This window comes from Callithrix jacchus, chromosome 5, assembly GCF_049354715.1.
Source record: "Callithrix jacchus isolate 240 chromosome 5, calJac240_pri, whole genome shotgun sequence".
In the NCBI taxonomy this organism is placed as follows: Eukaryota; Metazoa; Chordata; class Mammalia; order Primates; family Cebidae; genus Callithrix; species Callithrix jacchus.
This window is the reverse complement of record NC_133506.1, coordinates 3562479-3583704: the sequence shown is the minus strand read 5'-3', so window position 1 is coordinate 3583704 and position 21226 is coordinate 3562479. Positions and strand designations below refer to the sequence as shown.

General features: G+C 39.6%; 2 protein-coding genes across 14 annotated transcripts in view; one reads left to right on the top strand and one right to left on the bottom strand.

The window, feature by feature from the left end:
* Positions 1 to 33: 33 nt before the first annotated feature.
* On the top strand, positions 34 to 1576 carry ROMO1 (reactive oxygen species modulator 1). Of its 2 annotated transcripts, none has more exons than XM_008995467.5 (3): positions 34 to 62; positions 250 to 380; positions 1394 to 1576. In XM_008995467.5, exons 2-3 carry the CDS (start codon positions 250 to 252, stop codon positions 1500 to 1502), a joined length of 240 nt encoding a protein of 79 aa, XP_008993715.1. In that variant the 5' UTR covers positions 34 to 62; the 3' UTR covers positions 1503 to 1576. The 2 variants fall into 2 exon arrangements, with proteins under 2 accessions (XP_008993715.1, XP_002747283.1); XM_002747237.8 differs by having other exon boundaries at positions 34 to 67.
* Positions 1577 to 4352: 2776 nt separating this feature from the next.
* RBM39 (RNA binding motif protein 39) overlaps positions 4353 to 21226 on the bottom strand; it is a 41866-nt gene continuing 24992 nt past the window's right edge. For 8 of the 12 annotated variants that reach the window (XM_078371020.1, XM_054256887.2, XM_078371022.1 and 5 more), the window contains 8 exons: positions 19913 to 19978; positions 15969 to 16173; positions 14374 to 14451; positions 10578 to 10628; positions 8119 to 8200; positions 5966 to 6071; positions 5403 to 5481; positions 4353 to 5318 (listed from right to left, as the gene is read on the bottom strand). In XM_078371020.1, coding sequence (XP_078227146.1) covers positions 5218 to 5318; positions 5403 to 5481; positions 5966 to 6071; positions 8119 to 8200; positions 10578 to 10628; positions 14374 to 14451; positions 15969 to 16173; positions 19913 to 19978 — 768 coding nt within the window. In that variant the 3' untranslated portion in view covers positions 4353 to 5217. The remainder of the gene's footprint in view (positions 5319 to 5402; positions 5482 to 5965; positions 6072 to 8118; positions 8201 to 10577; positions 10629 to 14373; positions 14452 to 15968; positions 16174 to 19912; positions 19979 to 21226) is intronic. The other 4 variants (XM_054256890.2, XM_078371021.1, XM_002747232.7 and 1 more) reach the window with 1 other exon arrangement.

Sequence of the window (21226 nt, the reverse complement as noted above, 5' to 3'; positions counted from 1 at the left end):
AGCGCCCTCCCCGTCGTTTTCCGTGACAGACGTAGAGCTGAGCGACCGAGGCCGCGAGCGAGGTGAGGTGTGTGCCGGGCGACGCGCGTCCGGAACGGAGGAGGCTGGTGGAGTCGGGCTGCGCGCTGCTTTTCCTTCCCAGACTTTCCCTGAGCCCTTGGGCCCCCTTCCCAGCCTCCCGCCTCTGTCCCCGCGCGACTCTCGGGCTGGCGCCCGGGCCCACACTTTCCTATCCCCCGCACCCCGCAGATGCCGGTGGCCGTGGGTCCCTACGGACAGTCCCAGCCAAGCTGCTTCGACCGCGTCAAGATGGGCTTCGTGATGGGTTGCGCCGTGGGCATGGCGGCCGGGGCGCTCTTCGGCACCTTTTCCTGTCTCAGGTGAGAGGCGCAGGCGGTGATCTCCGGGCAGGGCAGCCAGACCTTCCGGCCCTTCCCCATTCGACCTGGAGCCTGAACAGAGCCTCCTTCTTCCCACCTCCCTCGCTGTCCCTTCGCCAAGCCAGGCTCTTTACAAAACTGCCTTCAGTCTGGAAGGTCAATTTGAGCTTTAGAGTCAGAATGCTTTCTCGCCCTTCTTTTACCGATGCGGTGACTTTAGGCAAGTCGGAGACTGGGTTTCCTCGATGTAGAATGAAGACAGCAGCACCCACCTTACAGAGGTCTAAAAATTCGATCAGCACACTTCGCACAGCCGCAGCATCTGGCACATATTAAGATGTGCTCAGCCACTGGTTACTGCTGTTGCTGTTATTTTTATTTCCAATTGCGCGTGGGAAAGAAGCTTGTTGAGCGGTTTTACTATTCTGGATACAGGACACAGAAACAAAGCAGATAAACCTCACACTCCGAAGGTCATTTTTACACTTAGGGGCTGTTATTGCCATATCTCCACATTGTAAATTGCCATTTACGAGCATTTACTGCATGTTGAGCCCTGTGCCAAATGCTGTAGTTTTCAAAACCATCCTGTAAATAATGTTGAGATGCCCATTTTACACTTGACATAACGTGTAAATTGCAGAGCTGACTCTTGAATCCCAACCTTACTCCACAATCATTAACACCAAAAAACTGTCTAAAAGACAGATGTCTTTATTGAGTCACATTTAACCTGAAGGCAAAACCAGTCCTAAAAGCTGGTTTCTCTGTATTTTACACTGCATCTGCTGCCTCCTACAAACTGAAGGTAGTTAATACATTCCCGAAGAATGCCCTGGATACCCAGATGGATCTTTTTCATTACCAACCCCAGGTAAGAGATAATATGTAGTAAGTGGAAAATGAGATGTAGGGGTTGCTAAACTAGTGTTAGCAAAAACTTGGAAAGCGGCAGTTAATACTATTTCCGGTATATTTGTCATCAAATAGCCCCATCTTGGTTTCCTCCTCAGGATCGGAATGCGAGGTCGGGAGCTGATGGGCGGCATTGGGAAAACCATGATGCAGAGTGGCGGCACCTTTGGCACATTCATGGCCATCGGGATGGGCATCCGATGCTAACCATGGTTGCCGACTACATCCACCCTTTTCCATCAATCCCAGCCCATGTACTAATAAAAGAAAGTCTTTGAGTAGTCTCAGTGTCCCTCTCTTAAAGGCATTTTATTCTCTCAGGCTATTATCCAGCGTTGCCAAAGGTCAGCAGTGGAGATGGACTAATGTAATGACTAGGGTTAGGGTCTCTTTCATAAGGTCTGGTACTCTTAATCCAAAATTGGAAAACCTGGGATTGTCTAGTACTTTCCATAGATACTCGTCAACTAATTACTCAGTAAACTCTGTGCTTGTTGATAACAGTCACCATTTTAAAGGAGAAAAACTATTTCAAAAAATGGATTTATAAGCCTAAATTTCCTCAAGGTCACACATTACATTATTTCCAAAGCATTATTTATCCTGAGTTTTTCTTTTTCCAAGACGGAGTCTTGCTCTGTCACCCAGGCTGGAGTGCAATGGCATGATCTTGGCTCACTGCAACCTCCGTTTCCTGGGTTCAAGCAATTCTCCTTGTGTTAAGTCTCCAGAGAACCTGAGATTACAGTCATGTGCCACCATGCCCGCTTATTTTTGTATTCTTAGTAGAGACAAGGTTTCACCATGTTGGCCAGGTTGGTCTCCAACTCTTGACCTTGTGATCCACCTGCCTCAGCTTCCCAAAGTGCTGGGATTACAGGTATGAGGCATTGTGCCCAGCTTGAGGTTGTTTAGATATACCTATTAGCTTTATCAGATAAAGCAAAATATCCACTATGAAACAAATTAGAAACATCAACCACTTCTGCAGCTTCTCAACTGGCTAAATTCCAAATGATTTTCTAACCAATCATCAATCTAAACTATATAGCTTACCCTCTGCAAACTAGTTTGATAAGAAGCTTCTGTAGTGAGGCAGTTGTCCATGTCACCTGCCTAGGCCACACAGACCTTGTTGGAGCTACTAACCTGCACTGCTCATTAAGTATTTCTTAAACAGAACTTTCACATTGTTAAAAAGATAGAAGAAATTAGATGAACACTTTGGAACACTGACATGAAGGAGGAAATTAAGGACACTGTAAGATTAGCTACAGATTTTCAAACCAGTGGGATGCAGACTCAGGAACTGACCGCATACACGTAAACAGTTTCACTGAGAATGAGCCATTTTCCATGTGCCACGCTATTCAAGACACATTTACAATGCATATTTAACAAAATGGCTTAACCTCAAACTGGTTTCCCAAATTGATTTAGCTCCACATATAGTCCTCCAACCACATTTCCTCTGAATGTTATCTACACACCAAATTTCATTCTCAGGTAGTGGCTAAATTTTAGCCACCCCATTTTTAATACTAGATGAGATTAACTACTAAAAGCCATGTTTGCTGGCCCAGCTCCCTAGAAAGCAATGACATGACAAATTTGTTAGGAGGGCTTAGTAAAAGGGGAAAAAATTGTAACCAGGGGGGAAAAAAGTACACTGACAGAATATCACTGCCCCAAAGAACACTGCACTCTGGTATCAAAAAATAAATTGAGGCTAGGTGCGGTGGTTCATGCCTGTAATTGCAGCACTTTGGGAGGCTGAGGTGGGCGTATCACCTAAGGTCAGTTTGAGACCAGCCTTACTAACACAGCATAACATCGTCTCTACTAAAAATACAAAAACTAGCTGGGCACGGTGGTGTGCATTTGCGTCCTAGCTATTCATGAAGCTGAGCTGGGAAAATTGCTTGAATCTGGGAGGTGGAGCCAAGATCACACCACTGCACTCCAGCCTGAGCCAAAGAACAAGACTCCATCGCAGAAACAAAAAGAAATTGAACCTTGAGAGTTTTCATTCAAATTAAATCACTAGAATAATAGGATAAATGTCAAACAAAATGATTGCTATGAAATTGATGCCGCCCCCCCCCCCCCCAAACTCAACCTCTCTAAATAAAACTGAGGGCCGGGTGCGGTGGCTCATGCCTGTAATCCCAGCACTTGGGAGGCCGAGGCGGGCGGATCAAGAGATCAAGACCATCCTGGCTATGGTGAAACCCCATCTCTACTAAAAATACAAAAATGAGCCAGGTGTGGTGGAACGCACCTGTGGTCCCAGCTACTCGGGAGGCTGAGGCAGAAGAACTGCTTGAATCCAGGCGGAGGTTGCAGTGAGCCAAGATTGCACCACTGCACTCCAGCCTGGTGACAGAGTAAGACTCCGTCACCAAAAAAAAAAAAAAAAAAAAAAACACCTATCTGAATAACATTATAAAATTTGTGCTTCAATGCTAACAACCAAAATGGTAAACATTTGGTAAGAAGCTTCTGTAGTGAGGCAGTTGTCCATCTCACCTGCCTAAGCAAGAAAATCGGTATTTGAAGGTAAAATTTAGGAGCACCACTACCTACTCAAGATTTGACCAAGATAGAAAAAGTTGAAGAGAATTGAGTATAAATGGTGTTGCTTGCTTCCCAACTAGTATGAAAGCTCAAAATTGCTTACTACATTAATATATGGAGCTAAATCATTTTGGGAAACCAGGTTGAAATTAAGCCATTTTGTTAAATATGTATTTTAAATGGTAAAGTTTTCTTCACAATTATACCCAGATAATGCAGGAGACCAAGAATGCCCAGGTTGGGCATGGCTATCTGTTTGCTTTTCCTTTTGGTAAACCCTAGTTTTGATAAATTACACAGGACTAATATTTTAGAATAATGGCATAAAGGAAGTCATGGGGGCAACATGAAGACAAGTTTCCACAGACATGGCACATTTTTCCCAAAGCGGCAAGTACTGAATCACAACTTAAAGAGGGTAATACTCTATTCTAAAATTTTGGTAACTTCAAAACATTTGAAAAATGAAGATTTCCTGTGGCCTTTTTAAGAGACTTTTATTTGAGTGGTTCTTACAAAGATTGTTGCAATATGAAAGTCATTTGTTTGATAGAAATATCAAGCTGTCTTGTCAAACACACTGAAGTAACCCAAAAATATATTTCAGAGCTCACAGAGCTTAAAAAGAGCAAAGATTATATGCAACCAGACAAAACCTATGTCTGCATTTCCTATTTTTCAGACTCTTTCGCTTACCAGATTCTCACTAAACATCTTCAGGAAATGCAGGGATCATTTTGTTTGGAATTTTAAGACACACCAGAACACATAGTATTTACAAAGAAACTTTTACAGATACATTAATTGAAAAGATACCATCAAGAAATATTGTAATTTTGAAATCTCCCTTTACTGCCACTTAATCAGAATGCAAGATGAGATGCTAACAAGCAGCCCTTACGCTGTCTTGTATTTCCACACACTAAATGTGTATTTCAGAAACCTGCTCAACCATCAGCCCAGATATCAACATTAGTGAAGTGTGGATGTAACTGCTGTGTACAAAGTTAGGCTTCTGAAACATTAAAAACATTACATCCCTGGTCTGCCTTTTTACAGAAAGCACATTTGTTCTCCTAGAGCTATTCCTATAGTTCATTAATTTTCTACATGAACATTTTAAAAGGCAGAACAAAAGAACAGTTTTGTATACAGTGGGATTTGCTATTTAGGGAGAATGAGCACACTGCATTCCTGTTAACATTTTTATTTTTTCAAGGTAACAGGAGTTGTATACAAATGACAGTAGATCCTTGCCTCTTTATTTTTATCTAAATAAAAGATAACTCAAGATGAATTCTCAAGAAAGAAAAAAAGCTATATACATAGGAGACTTAATCTTCCTTCATCGTCTACTTGGAACCAGTAGTTGTGTTGCTGTCATAGAATCAGGAAACAGGTTGTGGTAAGTTGGAAGAGGTACATATGCTGCCGTTATCATTTTACCTGTTGAAAGGAACAGACATGTTGGGTTTATCATCTTCGTTTTAGAGCGTTAATAATGACTGAAAGAAATAAATTAAAACTCACCAGCAAACCACCTGCCATGCAATGCATTGACAGCAGCAATAGCTGCAGCAATTGACGGGCACTTCACATACACATTGCCCTAAAACACAGAAAAGCAAAAAAGGTAAAATGTTGCTGTATGCAAAATGGACCAAGATGAGTTTATTCAAGTTGACTGTAGAGACTTAGTACTCTATAACCACAAAATGGTTTATGATAATTGTTCCACTGGCTAATAAGTATACACAGAATTTAACTGAAAAATGACTTACACTACCCAACTTGCCCTGTTCTATCTTTTCTCTATAATTTGTATGCAGCCTAAGAATAAATAAAGATGCCAAGATTTCACAGCAAGCTTTGAACAGTACTAGAAACTCCTCCGATACCCTGATCAAATTGTTACTGATTTTCTTTTATTTTGGAGGGTTTATTTTAGCCACTCATTAAAGCTACTTACAGGCGCACATACACACAAAAAAAAACTACTATAATGGAGCACAGTGACCATAACATGCACTACATATATGTCAAGATTAAGGTGGAGAGGAACAACCTATCATTTATAAAAAATATAAAAATACCTGAGCTGAATTTTTGTCAACATAAATATGAATAACTCCTCCGTGCTTATTACATTCTTCAATCACATCATCCTTAATCTCTGTATCCCATCCAACTTCTTCTTCTCTGTAAGAAAGCATTTAGTCTTAAATACTATTGAAACACACTGTATATATTTACAAATGTTATTTAAAAAATTAAATATTCTATGAATTAAAAAATATATATATTTAGGTTCCTATCCGAGTCACAGCACCAGAACAACCAACAAAAAACTTAGGCTGGGCATGGTGGCTCACGCCTGTAATCCCAGTACTTTGGGAGGCCAAGGTGGGCAGGAATTTGAGACTGGTCTGGCCAACATGGAGAAACCCTGTCTCTACTGATAATACACAAATCAGCCAGGCATGGCGGTAGGCGCCTATAATCCCAGCTACTGGTGAGGCTGAAGCAGGAGAAGCACATGAGCCCAGGAGGCGGAGGTTACAGTGAACCGAAATCGCACCATTGCACTCCAGCCTGGGTGACATGAGTGAAACTCCGTCTCAAAACAAAAAACAAAACAAAAAAAAAAAAACCAAAAATTAGGCATTATGACACATACATTTAATCCCAGCATTCTGGGGAACTGAAGCAAGCAGATCACTTAAAGCTCAGGAGTTTGAGACCAGCCTGGCCAACATAGCAAAACACTGTCTCTACTAAAAACACAAAAATTAGTTGGGAGTGGTGGCGTGCACTTGTAATCCCATCTACTGAGAAGGCTGAGACACGAGAATTGCTTGAACCTGGAAGATGGAGGTTGTAATGAGCTGAGATAGCACCGGTGGTGCCACTGCACTCCAGCCTGGAGTGAGACTGTCTTCAAAAAAACCCCCACAGTTAAACAATGCTATCTTTCAAATGATACAACAAAAGTCTGTCACCATTTCATCGATAAAGCTAAAATAAATTTGGTATTGAGAAAAGAAAAGAATCCAAGACGTTTTGGATTAAACAGTCACACAATAGTCATTATGGACTTTCAAGACCCGTGTGGGCAACATGGTAAAACCCTGTCTTCATAAAAAAAAACAAAGAAATTAGCGCCTCTACTCCCAACTACTCAGGAGGCAGAGGTGGGAGGATCGTTTAAGCCTGGGAGGTGGAGGCTAAGTGAGCCGAGATGAGTAGCAGAGTGAGACCCTGTCTCAAAAAAAGAAAAAAAGAAATATTCATATCAGTCAATAATCGAAGAAATTTTTTTTTTTTTATTATGAGACAGTTTCACTCCTGTTGCTTGAGGCTGGTGGGGGTGCAATGGCATGACTTCGGCTCACTGCAACCTTTGCCTCCTGGGTTCAAGCCATTCTGCCTCAGCCTCCCGAGTAGCTGGGATTACAGGCATGCACCGCCACGCCCAGCTAATTTTGTGTTTTTAGTAGACGGGTTTCTCCATGTTGGTCAGGCTAGTCTCGATTGCCCGACCTCAGGTGATCTGCCTGCCTTGGCCTCCCAAAATGCTGGGATTACAGGTCTGAGCCACTTCGCCCAGCCAAAAAGAAACATTTTAATAATTTTTTAGTATTAAACTAAAAAGCTTAAAATTTCAAAGCCCCCAAAAATCTTGAGGGCAGACTGGTTGACAAGTAAATACATCAGAGAAAACTACTTAGAAATAAAAAGAAAACAGATAATCTGCCTAGCTTTTAATACAATTCCAGTCTTATGCTCCACCTGCCTGGGCCTCCCAAAGTGTTGGGATTACCGCCATGAGCCACCACATGCAGCTAAAAAATTATTTTAAAAGCATCAGAACTATTGCACTTTCAATTATAAAATATATATATTTTTGGAGATGCGAGTTTTGCTCTTATAGCCCAGGCTAGAATGCAATGGTGTGACCCCCACAACCTCTGCCTCCCAGGTTCAAGTGGTTCTTCTGCCTTAGCAGGATTACAGGCATGTGCCACCACGCCTGGCTAATTTTGCATTTTTAATTGACACGGGTGGGGTTTCTCCATGTTGGTCAGGCTGGTATCAACCTCCAAACCTCAGATGATCCACCCGCCTCTGCCTCCAGAAGGGCTGGGATTGCAGGTGTGACCCACCATGCACAGCTGGAAATACTTTTTCAAAACAACTCTATTAACACCTTTGCAGGAAATATCCAAGAACAAAATCTGTCACTTACGTTTGAGGGTTAAACATGTTAGAGAGTTGAAAACACTGAGTTGCCAGTGGCTGAACAGAGGCAGCTGCAGCTAAAGCTGAAGCTAAAAGAAGAGAAAGAAAAATTAGTTTCATGGAAAATGCATGAAAGTATCCCTCATAACTACTTCAAAACAAAACCAAATACCCACCCCAAGCATGTAACTAGGATGTCACTCGAGTATTTTACCTTATTTAATACTACTACTAAAGTATGTATCAGTAGCTTCTAGGTGCCAGAAAATTGAGGCAACCCAATATAGACATTCAGAAATTTGAAAGTACTATTTTTAACAAGGAAATTTAAACACTTTATGTTATCAAAATCAATTCGACAAAATCTCAATATGCATCAATCCAAATAGACAAAGGATAAGATTTGTTTGGTATGATTATCAGTTTATACTCCAATAAGGGGATGATAATAATAAAATCCTTTGAAATGTCAAGTAAGTGTATACCCTTTTGTATTTCTTAGCTTTCTGCCCATGAATAGTTTTACAAACATTATAAGAGGATTAAAGGACATTTAAAATTATCCAAGCATTTCAAGACAATGTCCTAGAAAACTAAATTCTACTAAGAATCCTATTAAGTAAATCCTATTAATAAATTAATCTTTTTAAAATGATATTTTAGCACAATGAAACAACACTGAAAAAAGCTAAGTATGTATTTATAATATTCACTGCTACCAACTTAAAAATTAATGAACACTTTTATTCAAATTCAAAACATACTGGGGGTTTGAAGCTTAAAGAGCATTTTCCAAGACAGTTGCTCCAATGCTTTCATGTGATTTACAAAAATATTACCAGTAGCTGTTACAGAACTCACCGTAATCATATTATCTGACCAAATTTCATTCCAAAACATAATAACAAACAAAGCTAAGGATAAAACAGTGCATTAGAAATTACGGTAATTAAAATAAACGATCACTTATAGTATCAGAAATATCACACTGAACAAAAGCTAGGGCTGTGCATGAAATATATAATAAAATAATTACTTTCTGGTAGCATTACAAGTGCTTTAGCTTCTTTGTAATATACAAGTATTTTTTCCTTCATAAAGATTTTTTTAAAATAAAATTGTAACATAACATCAAATTCTACTGGAAAAAAGTTAAAAGATTCAAGAGTATATTATACCTATGCAAAAATGAAGATCACTCTGTAGGTTATAGAAGACATGTGGAAGTATCCTTGGAAAAACTACAAAGTCTAAACAGAACTGAGGAAGACTTCATTCTTCCAGTCTCTCATATTTCATATTATATACTATGAATACTAAAAATTATTAAGAAAATGTACTATACAAACATTCCCATTCAACCTAGATAAATGCAGAACACAGTAAATCTGGGAAAAGCCTCCACCTCTACTTTTAAAAGTATCTTAACAAACACAGCACTGAGAGGTCAGGCGTGGTAGCTGACACCTGTAATCCCAGCATTTTGGGAGGCCGAGATGGGTGGATCACTTGAGGCCAGGAATTCAAGAACAGCCTGACCAACATGGTGAAACCCTGTCTCTACTAAAACTACAAAAATTAGCCGGGCATGGTGGCATATGCCTGTAATCCCAGCTATTCAGGAGACAGAGGCAGAAGAATTGTTTGAACTTGGGAGGCGGAGGTTGCAGTGAACCGAAATCACGCCACTGCACTCCAGCCTGGGGTACACAGCAAGACTTCATGTACAAAAAAAAAAAAAACCCCAGTACTGACTAGAACAATATTGTTTGCGGAAAAATCTTTAATTCCTGACTATGACAGAACATGACATGTTTCTCATACAGAATCATTTTCTTAAACATTAAGCATACTCCTATAGAAGATGATACAGAACTTACATTATCAGCAAAATGCTCATGTCAAGCAACAGAAATTAAGTTATAACAAAAAACAAGAAATCATAGCCTACTTATGGACACTTTCTCTGAAAGGTGAGCGTACATTAACTCTGGATAAACCTCTCATTGCTTGGTATTTTGGCTTATAGAAATGAATGGGTATCCTTCCTTAACCAAAAAAGGGCGAGTTTTATAGCTCGATTCCTAAATTTATACTAGGACAACTTCCAGATTCTATGTTCTAAAATACTTGCCTACTTGATTAACAACAGAATACATCATTTCCTGACTTCTATATAAAACTTATCAACACTTACAACACAGATAGGCATAAAATGAACACGTTGAAAATTTTAAGCAAACTAAAGCAAAAAAAATTGATATTTTGATTTTCTTGAAGTCCATTAATGATTTGGGTTAGGTCTTACGAAATACAGATTATTATGTATATACCACTATGAGCCACTGTGTCAAAATTCAGGTCTAGATTACTGGTATAAATATGACAATAAATACAGAAAACTCTCTTACTACATTTAATTCTATTTCAAAGTCAAAAATAAAAAATATAAACACTTCAACTCACCTTCAGTCTGCTGGGAAAGTCTTGTTTGCAAATCTATAACAAAAGAGAATTCTACAGCTCAGTGCAGGAACAATGAAGAGCCTCAACTAACAGGGTAAATGTCAGGAAAGCATTAATAAAAGAGGACTATAACAGCAGGGTTTATTCAAATGTACTTAGTAAAACCTGGCAGCAAAACCTCCTTCCCCATTCCTCATTGACAAGGCTTTGGGGCCTTTTTTTCCCCCTCTTATCCTAGGAAGCTTACTTTTCCCTCTCTCTTCCTATACTACTATTCCACATCTCAAGTGAATTCCACTACACTAGTATTCAGCTGGGAATAATGGGAAATGGGGAAAGGGAAGCACACCGGTCAGAAAATGAGTGAAAAACCCTGATCTTGAGAATTCAATTCCAAGTACTTGGGAAATACAAGTATTTATTTTTTTAATGGCCGTTAAGTACTTAACACCATAAAAGGATATTATAAAATAGTAAATAGTACATATCAAAAAGCTGTAAACACATTCAATGATTTCCCAATTTAGGAAGAACATCACCATTGGGAAATACACCATTCCAACAGTATGGATATATTATTAAAGGGCCTTAAAAATATTTAACTTGTTTTAACTTGTCAAATTTAGCCCACAATGAGGCAACTTAATTAGTTACTTCCTGGCCTACTGTAAAAATTAAGTAAAGCAAGAATAAATCTCTGGAATTTTCTTACAATTTATGAAGTTTAGGAAAATGAAAGTAAGCAGTATTAAAAATAAGTGAGGGATCTGACCAATATATTTTCTCATATAATTGTTAGATTTCTACAGTTGGGCGGCATCTTAAAAGAAAGTTACTACAGGGTGAAACAATACCAAGTCTTAATAGTAAAGAAACTGCCACAGTGCTATGATGCTCTCTTGAACTTCCTGGTTTTTTTTTTTAAGTTTTAGTTATAGAAATATACAATATCAAAATTTTGATTCAGTAACCTACTTTTCATTGAAATTTGATTAAATTTCAACACTTTATTACCACATTTATGGGTTTCTTGCTGGGGACAGAAAATGATCATAAAACATGGGGGAAAATGTACAGGGATCTGCACCCAACTTATACTGGGAAATAATACCTGGGTCCTACTTGCTCAAAATTGGCATCTCAGGGAGCTGAAGAAATGTAACTAGTGTACACTGAAGGAACCTGAAGATATGACCATGAGAACAGTGTCAATAAACTTTAATTAACAGAATTTGTCTTTTCCCCTAAAATGGGAAAAAAATGTATAGATACGAGTAATCCATGCTGTTTTATCAACCCAATCATAACTTCAAAAATGATCTGTTGTATAATTTGTGACCAAGTAAAAAAAGCATGGGTTTCATAAAGATAAGGACTCTAACCTATCTTAGAAAGGGCCTATTGAATTGGCAGACTAAAATAATGTGGATATAGTGATGACCCACCCTTGGTTTTACCCAGTATCTTTCAAAGACTTAAGGGACAAGGGCCTCAAAGACAGTGAACACTCAATTTTATTTCAACTAGGTATATGTAATGTTTTAATAACTACCATCTGGAGAAAAACATCTACAGATAACTTTACAGATATTCACCTAAAACGTGGGTGTTATTAATGCAGAAGAAATTTATAGCAAGTATAACAAAACAAGAAAGATCTTTAAAATCATCTCGACCACCAGCACTAAAAAAAGGAATGTAACAAGATACATAGATAAATAAAGCATAGGGACAACTGTCAGAAATTCAAATGGAGCGTTAGGGTTTTAGCTGACTACATTCAATCTTAATATAAACTACACGATGAGAAACAATCCAGAGAGGTACAGTCATATGTAATAAAAGAAATAATGGCTAATGGTAGAACTGATATTAACAGTGGATAATCTTCAGTTAACTGAAGATATTGCTTAAGACCAAATCAACTTATCTGATACAGCATCCAGGGTGTAACAGTAATTGTCTATAATTGACCCCTTTATCACTGTATCAATTCCTGAAGGCAGGAACAAATCTTTCACCACCCTTTAATGGAATACCTAGAACATGAATTAAAAATTTCTAAATTATCAAATAACAATTATTAACAATGGGAAGTAATATAGGTAAACAGTTTTCTGGTAAAATAATTTTTAAACTATAATAATAGGGTATAATTCTCTAAGTAATGATGTAGTATTAATTAGAGCAAGTGGCAATAGACATTTATTCACTGTAAAGGATCAAATAACTAACAGTATAAACTCAAAATAAATTATATATTAATCCAATGGAATAACTTAAAGATACCTGAGGAGTCATAAATGACTATTAAATACACAAATTCCTTACTGGTTGTGATTCTTCTTATAAGTATAAACTGATTTCATTGTCAGAAATTCTAGTAAGTATTTGCTTGTCAAATTTAAAGATAAGTCATACAATTTGATAGAGAGGAAATGGAACCAAATTCAGGTTTACAACATCCACTAAGGCGGCAAACAGTAAAAAAATGTAAAAACAGAAATGATCTCCTTTAATTGAATACTGAGCTTTAAATCAAGAAAATCATGAAGCAACCACAGGACCTTTTCATACATTCAGAAGCAGTACTACCATGATCTAAAATATATCTTCTCAGTTACATTCTCACCTAAGGTCAAAGGACCGGCCAGGTGAGGTGGCTCATGCATGTAACCAAGGACTTTGAAAGGTCAAGGTGGGCAGGTCTCTACTAAAAACACAAAAATTAGCTAGGTATGGTGGCGAACGTATGTGATCCCAGCTATGTGGGAGGCTGGGGCACCAAAATTCCCTGAACCCAGAAAGAAAAGTTTGAGCAACAGAGCAAGACTCCACCCCCGCAAAACCAAAATAAAAAAGGTTCCTCTTAACAACGTTCTCAAAGATGTCTTTGACATTTCAAAATTAAATCCTATCTCCTAGATTTGGGTCAATGTCAAGGCTTTTAGTTATTACAGGTAATTAAATTAAGGCATAAGGGCTGGACACAGTGGTTCACAGCTGTAATCCCAGCATGTAGGGAGGCCAAGGCGGGCAGACCACTTGAGGTCAGGTGTTCAAGACCAGCCTGGCCAACACGGTGAAACCCCGTCTCTACTAAAAATATCCCAGCTATTCAGGAGGCTGAGGCATGAGAATTGCTTGAACCAAGGAGGCAGAGGTTATAGTGAGCCGAGATAGAGCCACTGGACTCCAACTTGGGCAACACAGCAAGCCTCCATCTCCAAAAAATTAATTAATTAATTAATTAATTAACATATGAAAAAGAATGGATGTTTTATGAACTCAATCCCTTTTTACACATTGTAAATGTCAATTCACCCTTCTTTTCCAGTTGTCCCCAAAAATTCCATCTCCCAATTCATGATCTTAAATTTTTATATACTATTAGGAAAAATAACTGTCTCTACACTCAATAGTTTTAAGTAAAGCTTTCTTAAATGCCTCTGGTATTTTCTGAATTCAAATATTACAAAAAACAAAATTTCTACCTAACAATATAGAACTTATAATGTTTAATAAAAGTGATATATTTTAAAAGATATAAACTTACATCAATGAATTTCAACTAAAAATGGGTGCAGGGTTTACAATTGTCTTCACAGCTCATTTTGATGTATGGTTAATTCTACCCTCCATCTGCACTGCCTTACATAAAAGACTAGAAACTTCTAGGCTAGAAGTACTTGATGAATTGAATTCTCAGTAAGTCCTTTTTAATTTAAAAATTTGGAAAATTTTCGAATTAGATGAAAAAACAACGATTTCAAATTAGAAAAGATTCAATTCCTACCTGCCACAGCACCAAATGCCAAAGAGCCACTCATTTGTAGAGCCTGCTGTGCTGCTGGTGGAATCTGCAAACCTGTACCTGTAAAAGAGGCCTGAAAGTTCTTACTATGTTCTTTCTAAAGTTCTTACTATGTTGAGAGCACAGAAACAAAGTTTTCTGGGTGGTTAATATCATGATCATTTCACTAAAATAAATTGCAAGGAGGGCCAATGTTAAGTGACCAACCACAGCCGGCAGAAATCCCATTTCTTAAAAACAATCAACCAAATAACCAACAACAACAAAACAAAAAACCCAGGAATTAGCCAGGCTTAGCGGTAGTGTTAGTCCCAGCTATTTGGAGGTTAGGGTGGGAAGATGGATTCAGCCAGAGGCAGTTTGCAGTGAGCCAAGATCGCCCAACTGCACTCAAAATTGGGCAAGGCGTTGTATCGAAAAATAAGAAATTGAGGCAGAAGAATCACTTGGGCCGGGTGCGTTGGCTCATGCCTTAAATCCCAGCACTTTGGGAGGACAAGGCAGGCGGATCACAAGATCAGGAGTACAAGACAAGCCTAATCAACAGGGTAAAACCCCTTCTCTACTAAAAATACAAAAATTAGTCAGGTGTGCTGGCATACGCCTGTAATCCCAGCTACTCAGGAGGCTTAGGAAGAAGAATCGCTTGAACCCAGGAGGCAGAAGTTGCAATGAGCCAAGATCATGCCACTGCATTCCAGCATGGGCAACAGAGTGAGACAGAGTCTCAAAAAAAAACTTGTAAGGGCCAGGCGTGGTGGCTCATGCCTATAATGCCAGCACTTTGGGAGGCCGAGGCCGGTGGATCACAAGGTCAAGAGATTGAGACCATCCTGGTAAACAAGGTGAAATCCCGTCTCTACTAAAAATACAAAAATTAGCTGGGCATGGTGATGCGCACCTGTAGTCCCAGCTACTCGGGAGGCTGAGGCAGGAGAGTTGCCTGAACCCAGGAGGTGGAGGTTGCAGTGAGCCGAGATCGTGCCATTGCACTCCAGTCTGGGTAACAGCAGCAAAACTCCGTTTCAAAAAAAAAAACTTGTAATATTTGTATTCTTAAGTTTGAGATACAAACATATTATATAAAGGAAAATAAATCTTACAAATTATTCTGTCACGCTCAAAACACATAATGTAGATTTCCATATATTAATACAAGGCATATCATGTATAAAATAACAGTGTGGCCAAGGATAATGCCAACTACAAAATGAAATATTTTTCCAGTGCCTATAAAGGAGGCTGAGGTGGGAGGATCACAAGGTCAAGAGATGGTCCACCATGGCCAACATGGTGAGGAAACCCCATCTCTATTAATAAATACAAAAAATTAGCTGGGTGTGGTGGCACGCGCCTATAGTCCCAGCTACTTGTTAGGAGGCTGAGGCAGGAGAACTGCTTGAACCCAGGAGGTGGAGGTGCAGTGAGCAGAGATTGCGCCACTGTACTCCACCCTGACTCCTGGCGACAGTGAGACTGTCTCAAAAAAAAAATAAATAAAATTTTTCCATTTCTTAGTTTGCATGGCTACCTTTCTACCCCACAATAAATCATTCATAATAGCAAGAAACACTTACCCTCAGCAAGTCTTGCCATTAACTGAAGACGACCAGTTGTTCCCAAATCAATTCCAGTCCTTTCCAGTTCATCACTGTCCAAAAATGAACTAGCACTTGAAGCATCAGTACGTTCAGTAACATGACCAACTTTCATTGGCCTTCCTGCTAGTTCAAATCCATTAAGTTGTTCCAAAGCCTTTTTGGCACATTCTGAATCAGAAAACTATATGATAGGGGAGGTGGAAACAAAAACAGTATTTTAGTTCTTAAAATATAAGCTATAATTAAAAATATATTTACATTGTTAGTATATTCAATAATTACTACTGAATTGTAAGGCAGAAATTTCAAGATAGAAGTAGAAAACACAACATACATGATGACGCTAACTCATGCAAATGAAGCTTGTTGATGTGGTAATTGAAATAAAAGGTATTACGAGAAATAACAGCTGTCTATCTGAGAACATGGGATCTTGGTTAGAAAATGGGCAAGTAGGTCGGGCGCAGTGGCTCACACCTGTAATCCCAGCACTTTGGGAGGCCGAGGCAGGCATCACGAGGTCAAGAGATCAAGACCATCCTGGCCAACATAGTGAAACCCCGTCTCTGCTGAAATATAAAAAATGAGCTGTGCGTGGTGGCACGCGCCTATACTCCCAGCTACTCAGGAGGCTGAGGCAGGAGAATTGCTTGAGCCCAGGAGGCGGCGGTTGCAGTGAGCCGAGATCACGCCACTGCACTCCTGCATGACAACAGAGCTAGACTCTGTCTCAAAAAAAAAATAAAGAAAGAAAAGAAAAGAAAAAAAAAAAAAGAAAATGTGCAACTAGCCAGGTGCAGTGGCTCACACCTGTAATTACAGCACTTTGGGAAGCTGAGGCAGGCAGATCACCTGAGGTCAGGTCGAATTTAGTACTTTTTTTTTTTTTTGAGATGGAGTCTTGCTCTAACATCCAGGATAGAGTGTCAGCTAAGTTAAACAGCCTCATCATCAACATAACAGGCTTGAATTTTATTGAAATGCAGATATAAGTAATCAATTTTAATTTATTGATAGAGATACAAAATGTACTTTAAAAAATACCATGTTTCCAGGACCATAAAAGGTTATACAGTTCATATATCTGAAAATACTGCCATCATGTATTTGGGTTTCATAATGAGGTAACATTAATACTTAAAAACACTTTGCTTTTAAAAGTAAAAGGCACATCTACATACAATTACTTCAGCTGTAACCTCATAATCCTACTAAGACAGGGCAGCCATAGATAGCCAGAAATACTTTTTAAATTTTTTTTTGAAATGGAGTCTTGCTCTGTTAACCAGGCTGGAATGCAGTGCCCCAATCTCGGCTCACTGCCGCCTCCGCCCCCACCCTGCCTCAGTCTCGCGAGTAGCTGGAATTATAGGCATGCGACACCATGACTGGCTAATTTTCTGTATTTTTAATAGACACTGGGTTTAACCACGTTGCCCAGGCTGGATTTGAACTCCTGACCTCAGGTGATCGCCTGCCTTGGCCTCCCAAAATGCTGAGATTACAGGTGTGAGCCACAGCACCCAACCCAACAACACTTTAAATAAGATAATTCTGGTCTTGGTTGTGAGGTTTGTACAATAAAAAGGATCTTAAGTAAAAAACCCTAAAAGACCTTCATTTAACTGGTAACAATGTGTCATAATGTTATCAGAGACAGAAGGAGAAAACATTCAATTATGGCTGAAGCGGGCAGATCGTGAGGTTAGTAGTTTGAGACCAGCCAGGCCAACATAATGAAACCCCAACTCTTCTAAAATTACAAAAAATTAGCCAGATGTGTTGGTAGACACCTGTAATCCCAGCTACTTGGGAGGCTGAGGCAGGAGAATAGCTTGAACTCGGGAATCAGAGGTTGCTTTGAGCCGAGATAGTGCCATTGTACTACAGCCTGGCAACAAAGCTAGACTCTGCCTCAAAACAAACAAACAAACATTCAATCATCTGAAGAACTGGCTAATCAAACTGACCATATATACATATTGTATACAGTATAAAGGATAACAAGGGCTGGGCGTGGTGGCTCACGCCTATAATCCCAGGACTTTGGGAGGCTAAGGTGGGCGGATCACAAGGTCAAGAGATGAAGACCATCCTGGCCAACATGGTGAAATCCGTTCTCTACTAAAAATACAAAAATTAGCTGAGTATGGTGGTGAGCACCTGTAGTCCCAGCTACTCGGGAAGCTGAGGCAGGAGAATTGCTTGAACCCTGGAGGTGGAGGTTGCAGTGAGCCAAGATCGCAACACTGCACTCCAGCCTGGAGCCTGGTGACAGAGCAAGACTCTGCCTCAAATTAAAAAAAAAAAAAAAAGTAACAGGAATATAGTAATATAGTTTGGATGCCTGTCCCCTCTAAATTTCATGTAGAAATGTGATCCCCACTGTCGAAGGTGTGACTTGGCAAGGTGGAAGACAGGGCGGATCCCTCACAAATGGTTTGGTGCACTCTCCCTACTAATGGGTGAGGGTCATTGCTCTGTTACTTCGTCTTCTATCTTCCTCCCTCTCTCCAAGTGACAGACCTGCTCCTCCATCCAACCACAGTAAAGGCTTTGTGAAGCACAAGTAAAAGCTTCCCGAGGCCACAACAAAATCTGAGCAGCTCTTAGTGTCATGCTTGTATGACCTGCAGAAGCTGATAACCTATTTTCTTAATTATTTTATATTTAATTTTTTTGGAGGCAGTCTTACTCTGTTGCCCAGGCTGGAGCACAGGCATGATCTCAGCTAACTACAACCTTCACCTCCTACGTTCAAGCAATTCTCCTGTCTCAGCCTCCTGAGTACCTGGAATTACAGGCATGCGCTACCACGCCTGGCTAGTTATTAGTGGAGATGGGGTTTCACCATGTTGGCCAGGCTAGTCTTGACCATATTCCAGCCTGAGCAACAGAACGAAACTCTGGCTCATGAAAAAACAAGCAAGTTAATTAATTAAAAATTAAAAGCCAGGAGACAGTGCCTCATCCCCATAATCCCAGTCCCCACATCCAGCTTCAAAAACCTCCCAGCACTTTGGGAGGCTAAAGGGGAAGATCACTTGAGCCCAGGAGTTCAACATCCGCCTCAACAACAAACTGAGAATCCATCTCTATGTAAGAAAAAAAAATATTTTCTATTAAAAAAAAAATTAAAAGACACAAAACCCTTCTTTTCCTTATAAATTAACCAATCTTTGAGTATTCCTTTATAAAAACATATGGACTAACACACTGTTTAACAAACTTTCATTATATAGTAAGTGGAGTAAGTGATACCACAGCTTACTAAAAAGTAGCAACTGTGCGAAAACTAATTTTTTTTATTTTGTGTTTTTGGGACTGAGTCTTGCTCTTGTCGCCCAGGATGGTGCGTGATCATGGCTCACTGCAACCTCTACCCGCTAGGTTCAAGCAATTCTCCTGCAGCCTCCTGAGTAGTTGGTAGTACTACCTACCACCACACCCGGCTAATTCTTTTATTTTTAATACAGGTGGGGTTTCACCATCTTGGCCAGGATGGTCTCAAACTCCTGACCTCAGGGGATCCACCTGCCATGGCCTCCCAAAGGGAGCCCCCATATCCAGCTTCAAAAACCTGTAAATATTAAACATGCCTCCTCCCCACCATTAGTAACTATTGTACTTTCACTATGCAACTCAGATCAAAAAGTGTTATGAGTTCCTAAGTGTAACGATTTGGTTTTCACACTCATGTATGAGTTGTGACTCCCTTTTGTTACAAGGGCATATTACCCTTGGCTGTGGAAAAAAAAATTTTCATCAGGCACAGTGGCTTACTCCTGTAATACCAGCACTTTGGAAGGGTAAAGTGGGACATCATTTAACACCAACAGCTAGACATTATTCTCAGCAACATAGCAAAAACCAGTTTCAAAAGACAGCAACTACGTCATGTAATTATGGTAATTACTTACTGTAATAAATCCATATCCCTTGGATCGACCAGTTTCACTGTCCATCATGAGCTGGATACTTTCAATCTATAATTGAAAAGCATAATTACTATTTAACTTAAAATCAAAGTACAAAACTACTTTATTCCCCGAGACATGGTTTTAGAAATCTAGCAGTCTCCTCATCCTACAAAATAGAAGACTTATCACAACACCTCATCACCAAGAAGTCTTTTTAAAGTCTTGAAACTGTAATTCTATATTTAATATGAAAAAAAAAATTAGGCTGGTACAGTGACTGGCTCCTGTAATCCCAAGACTATGGGGAGCTGACAGAGGTAGATCACCTGGTCAGGAGTTTGAGACGAGTCTGGCCAATAGGGGGAATTTGTATCTACCAAAAATACAAAAATTGGCTGGGCTTGGTGGTGTATGCCTGTATGCCCAGCGACTTGGAATACTGAAACAGGAGAATCACTTGAACCCAGGTACTCCAGCCTTGGCAACTGAGCGGGAGTTGGTATTAAAAAAAAACAAAAGTCTAGAAACCTCCCAAGCAATGGGAAGCCGGGAGCAAACTATGATTTTCAAACTAAGATTATCTTTCCTATTAATAAACCACAAAAAAACAGAAATCCTTCGTAAATTACCATTAGAAGATAGAAAAAAAAAAAAATCAGTGTTTCCTTTCCACAATGCTAAAAACATCAAGCAATAATTCCCAATTATACTACACACAGTAAACAATAAAAATGGAGTAACTAAAACTGACAATGGATTTCGCGATAATTGCACAATTCTGTGAATAGCACCAACTAAATACCACTGAGTTTACTTTCAATCAGTTAATTGAATCACATTTCCCAGTTAAGGTGCCCATACAAAAAAAGCATGAAAAAATAAAAACAGAGCACCGAGTCAGGTGGGGTAGCTCAGGTGTGTAATCACAGCACACTGGGAGGCAGTAGGACTGCATAAACCCAGGTGGTGAATACTGCACCGTGAACTTCGATTACGCCATTGCACTCCAGCGTGGGTGACAGAGGACTGCCTAAAACACGAAAAAAACTTTTAACGTTAGGCATATTTTACCAAAAATTTTGAAAAAGAGAAGTGGGCCGTGCACGGTGGCTCACGCCTGTAATCCCAACACTTTGGGAGGTCAAGGTGGCAGATCACAAGGTCAGGAGTTCAAGACCAGCCTGGCCAACATGGTGAAAACCCATCTCTACTAAAAATACAAAAATTAGCCAAGTGGCACATGCCTGGAATCCCAGCTACTCTGGGGGCTGAGGCAGGAGAACTGCATGAACCCAGGAGGCAGATGTTGCAGTA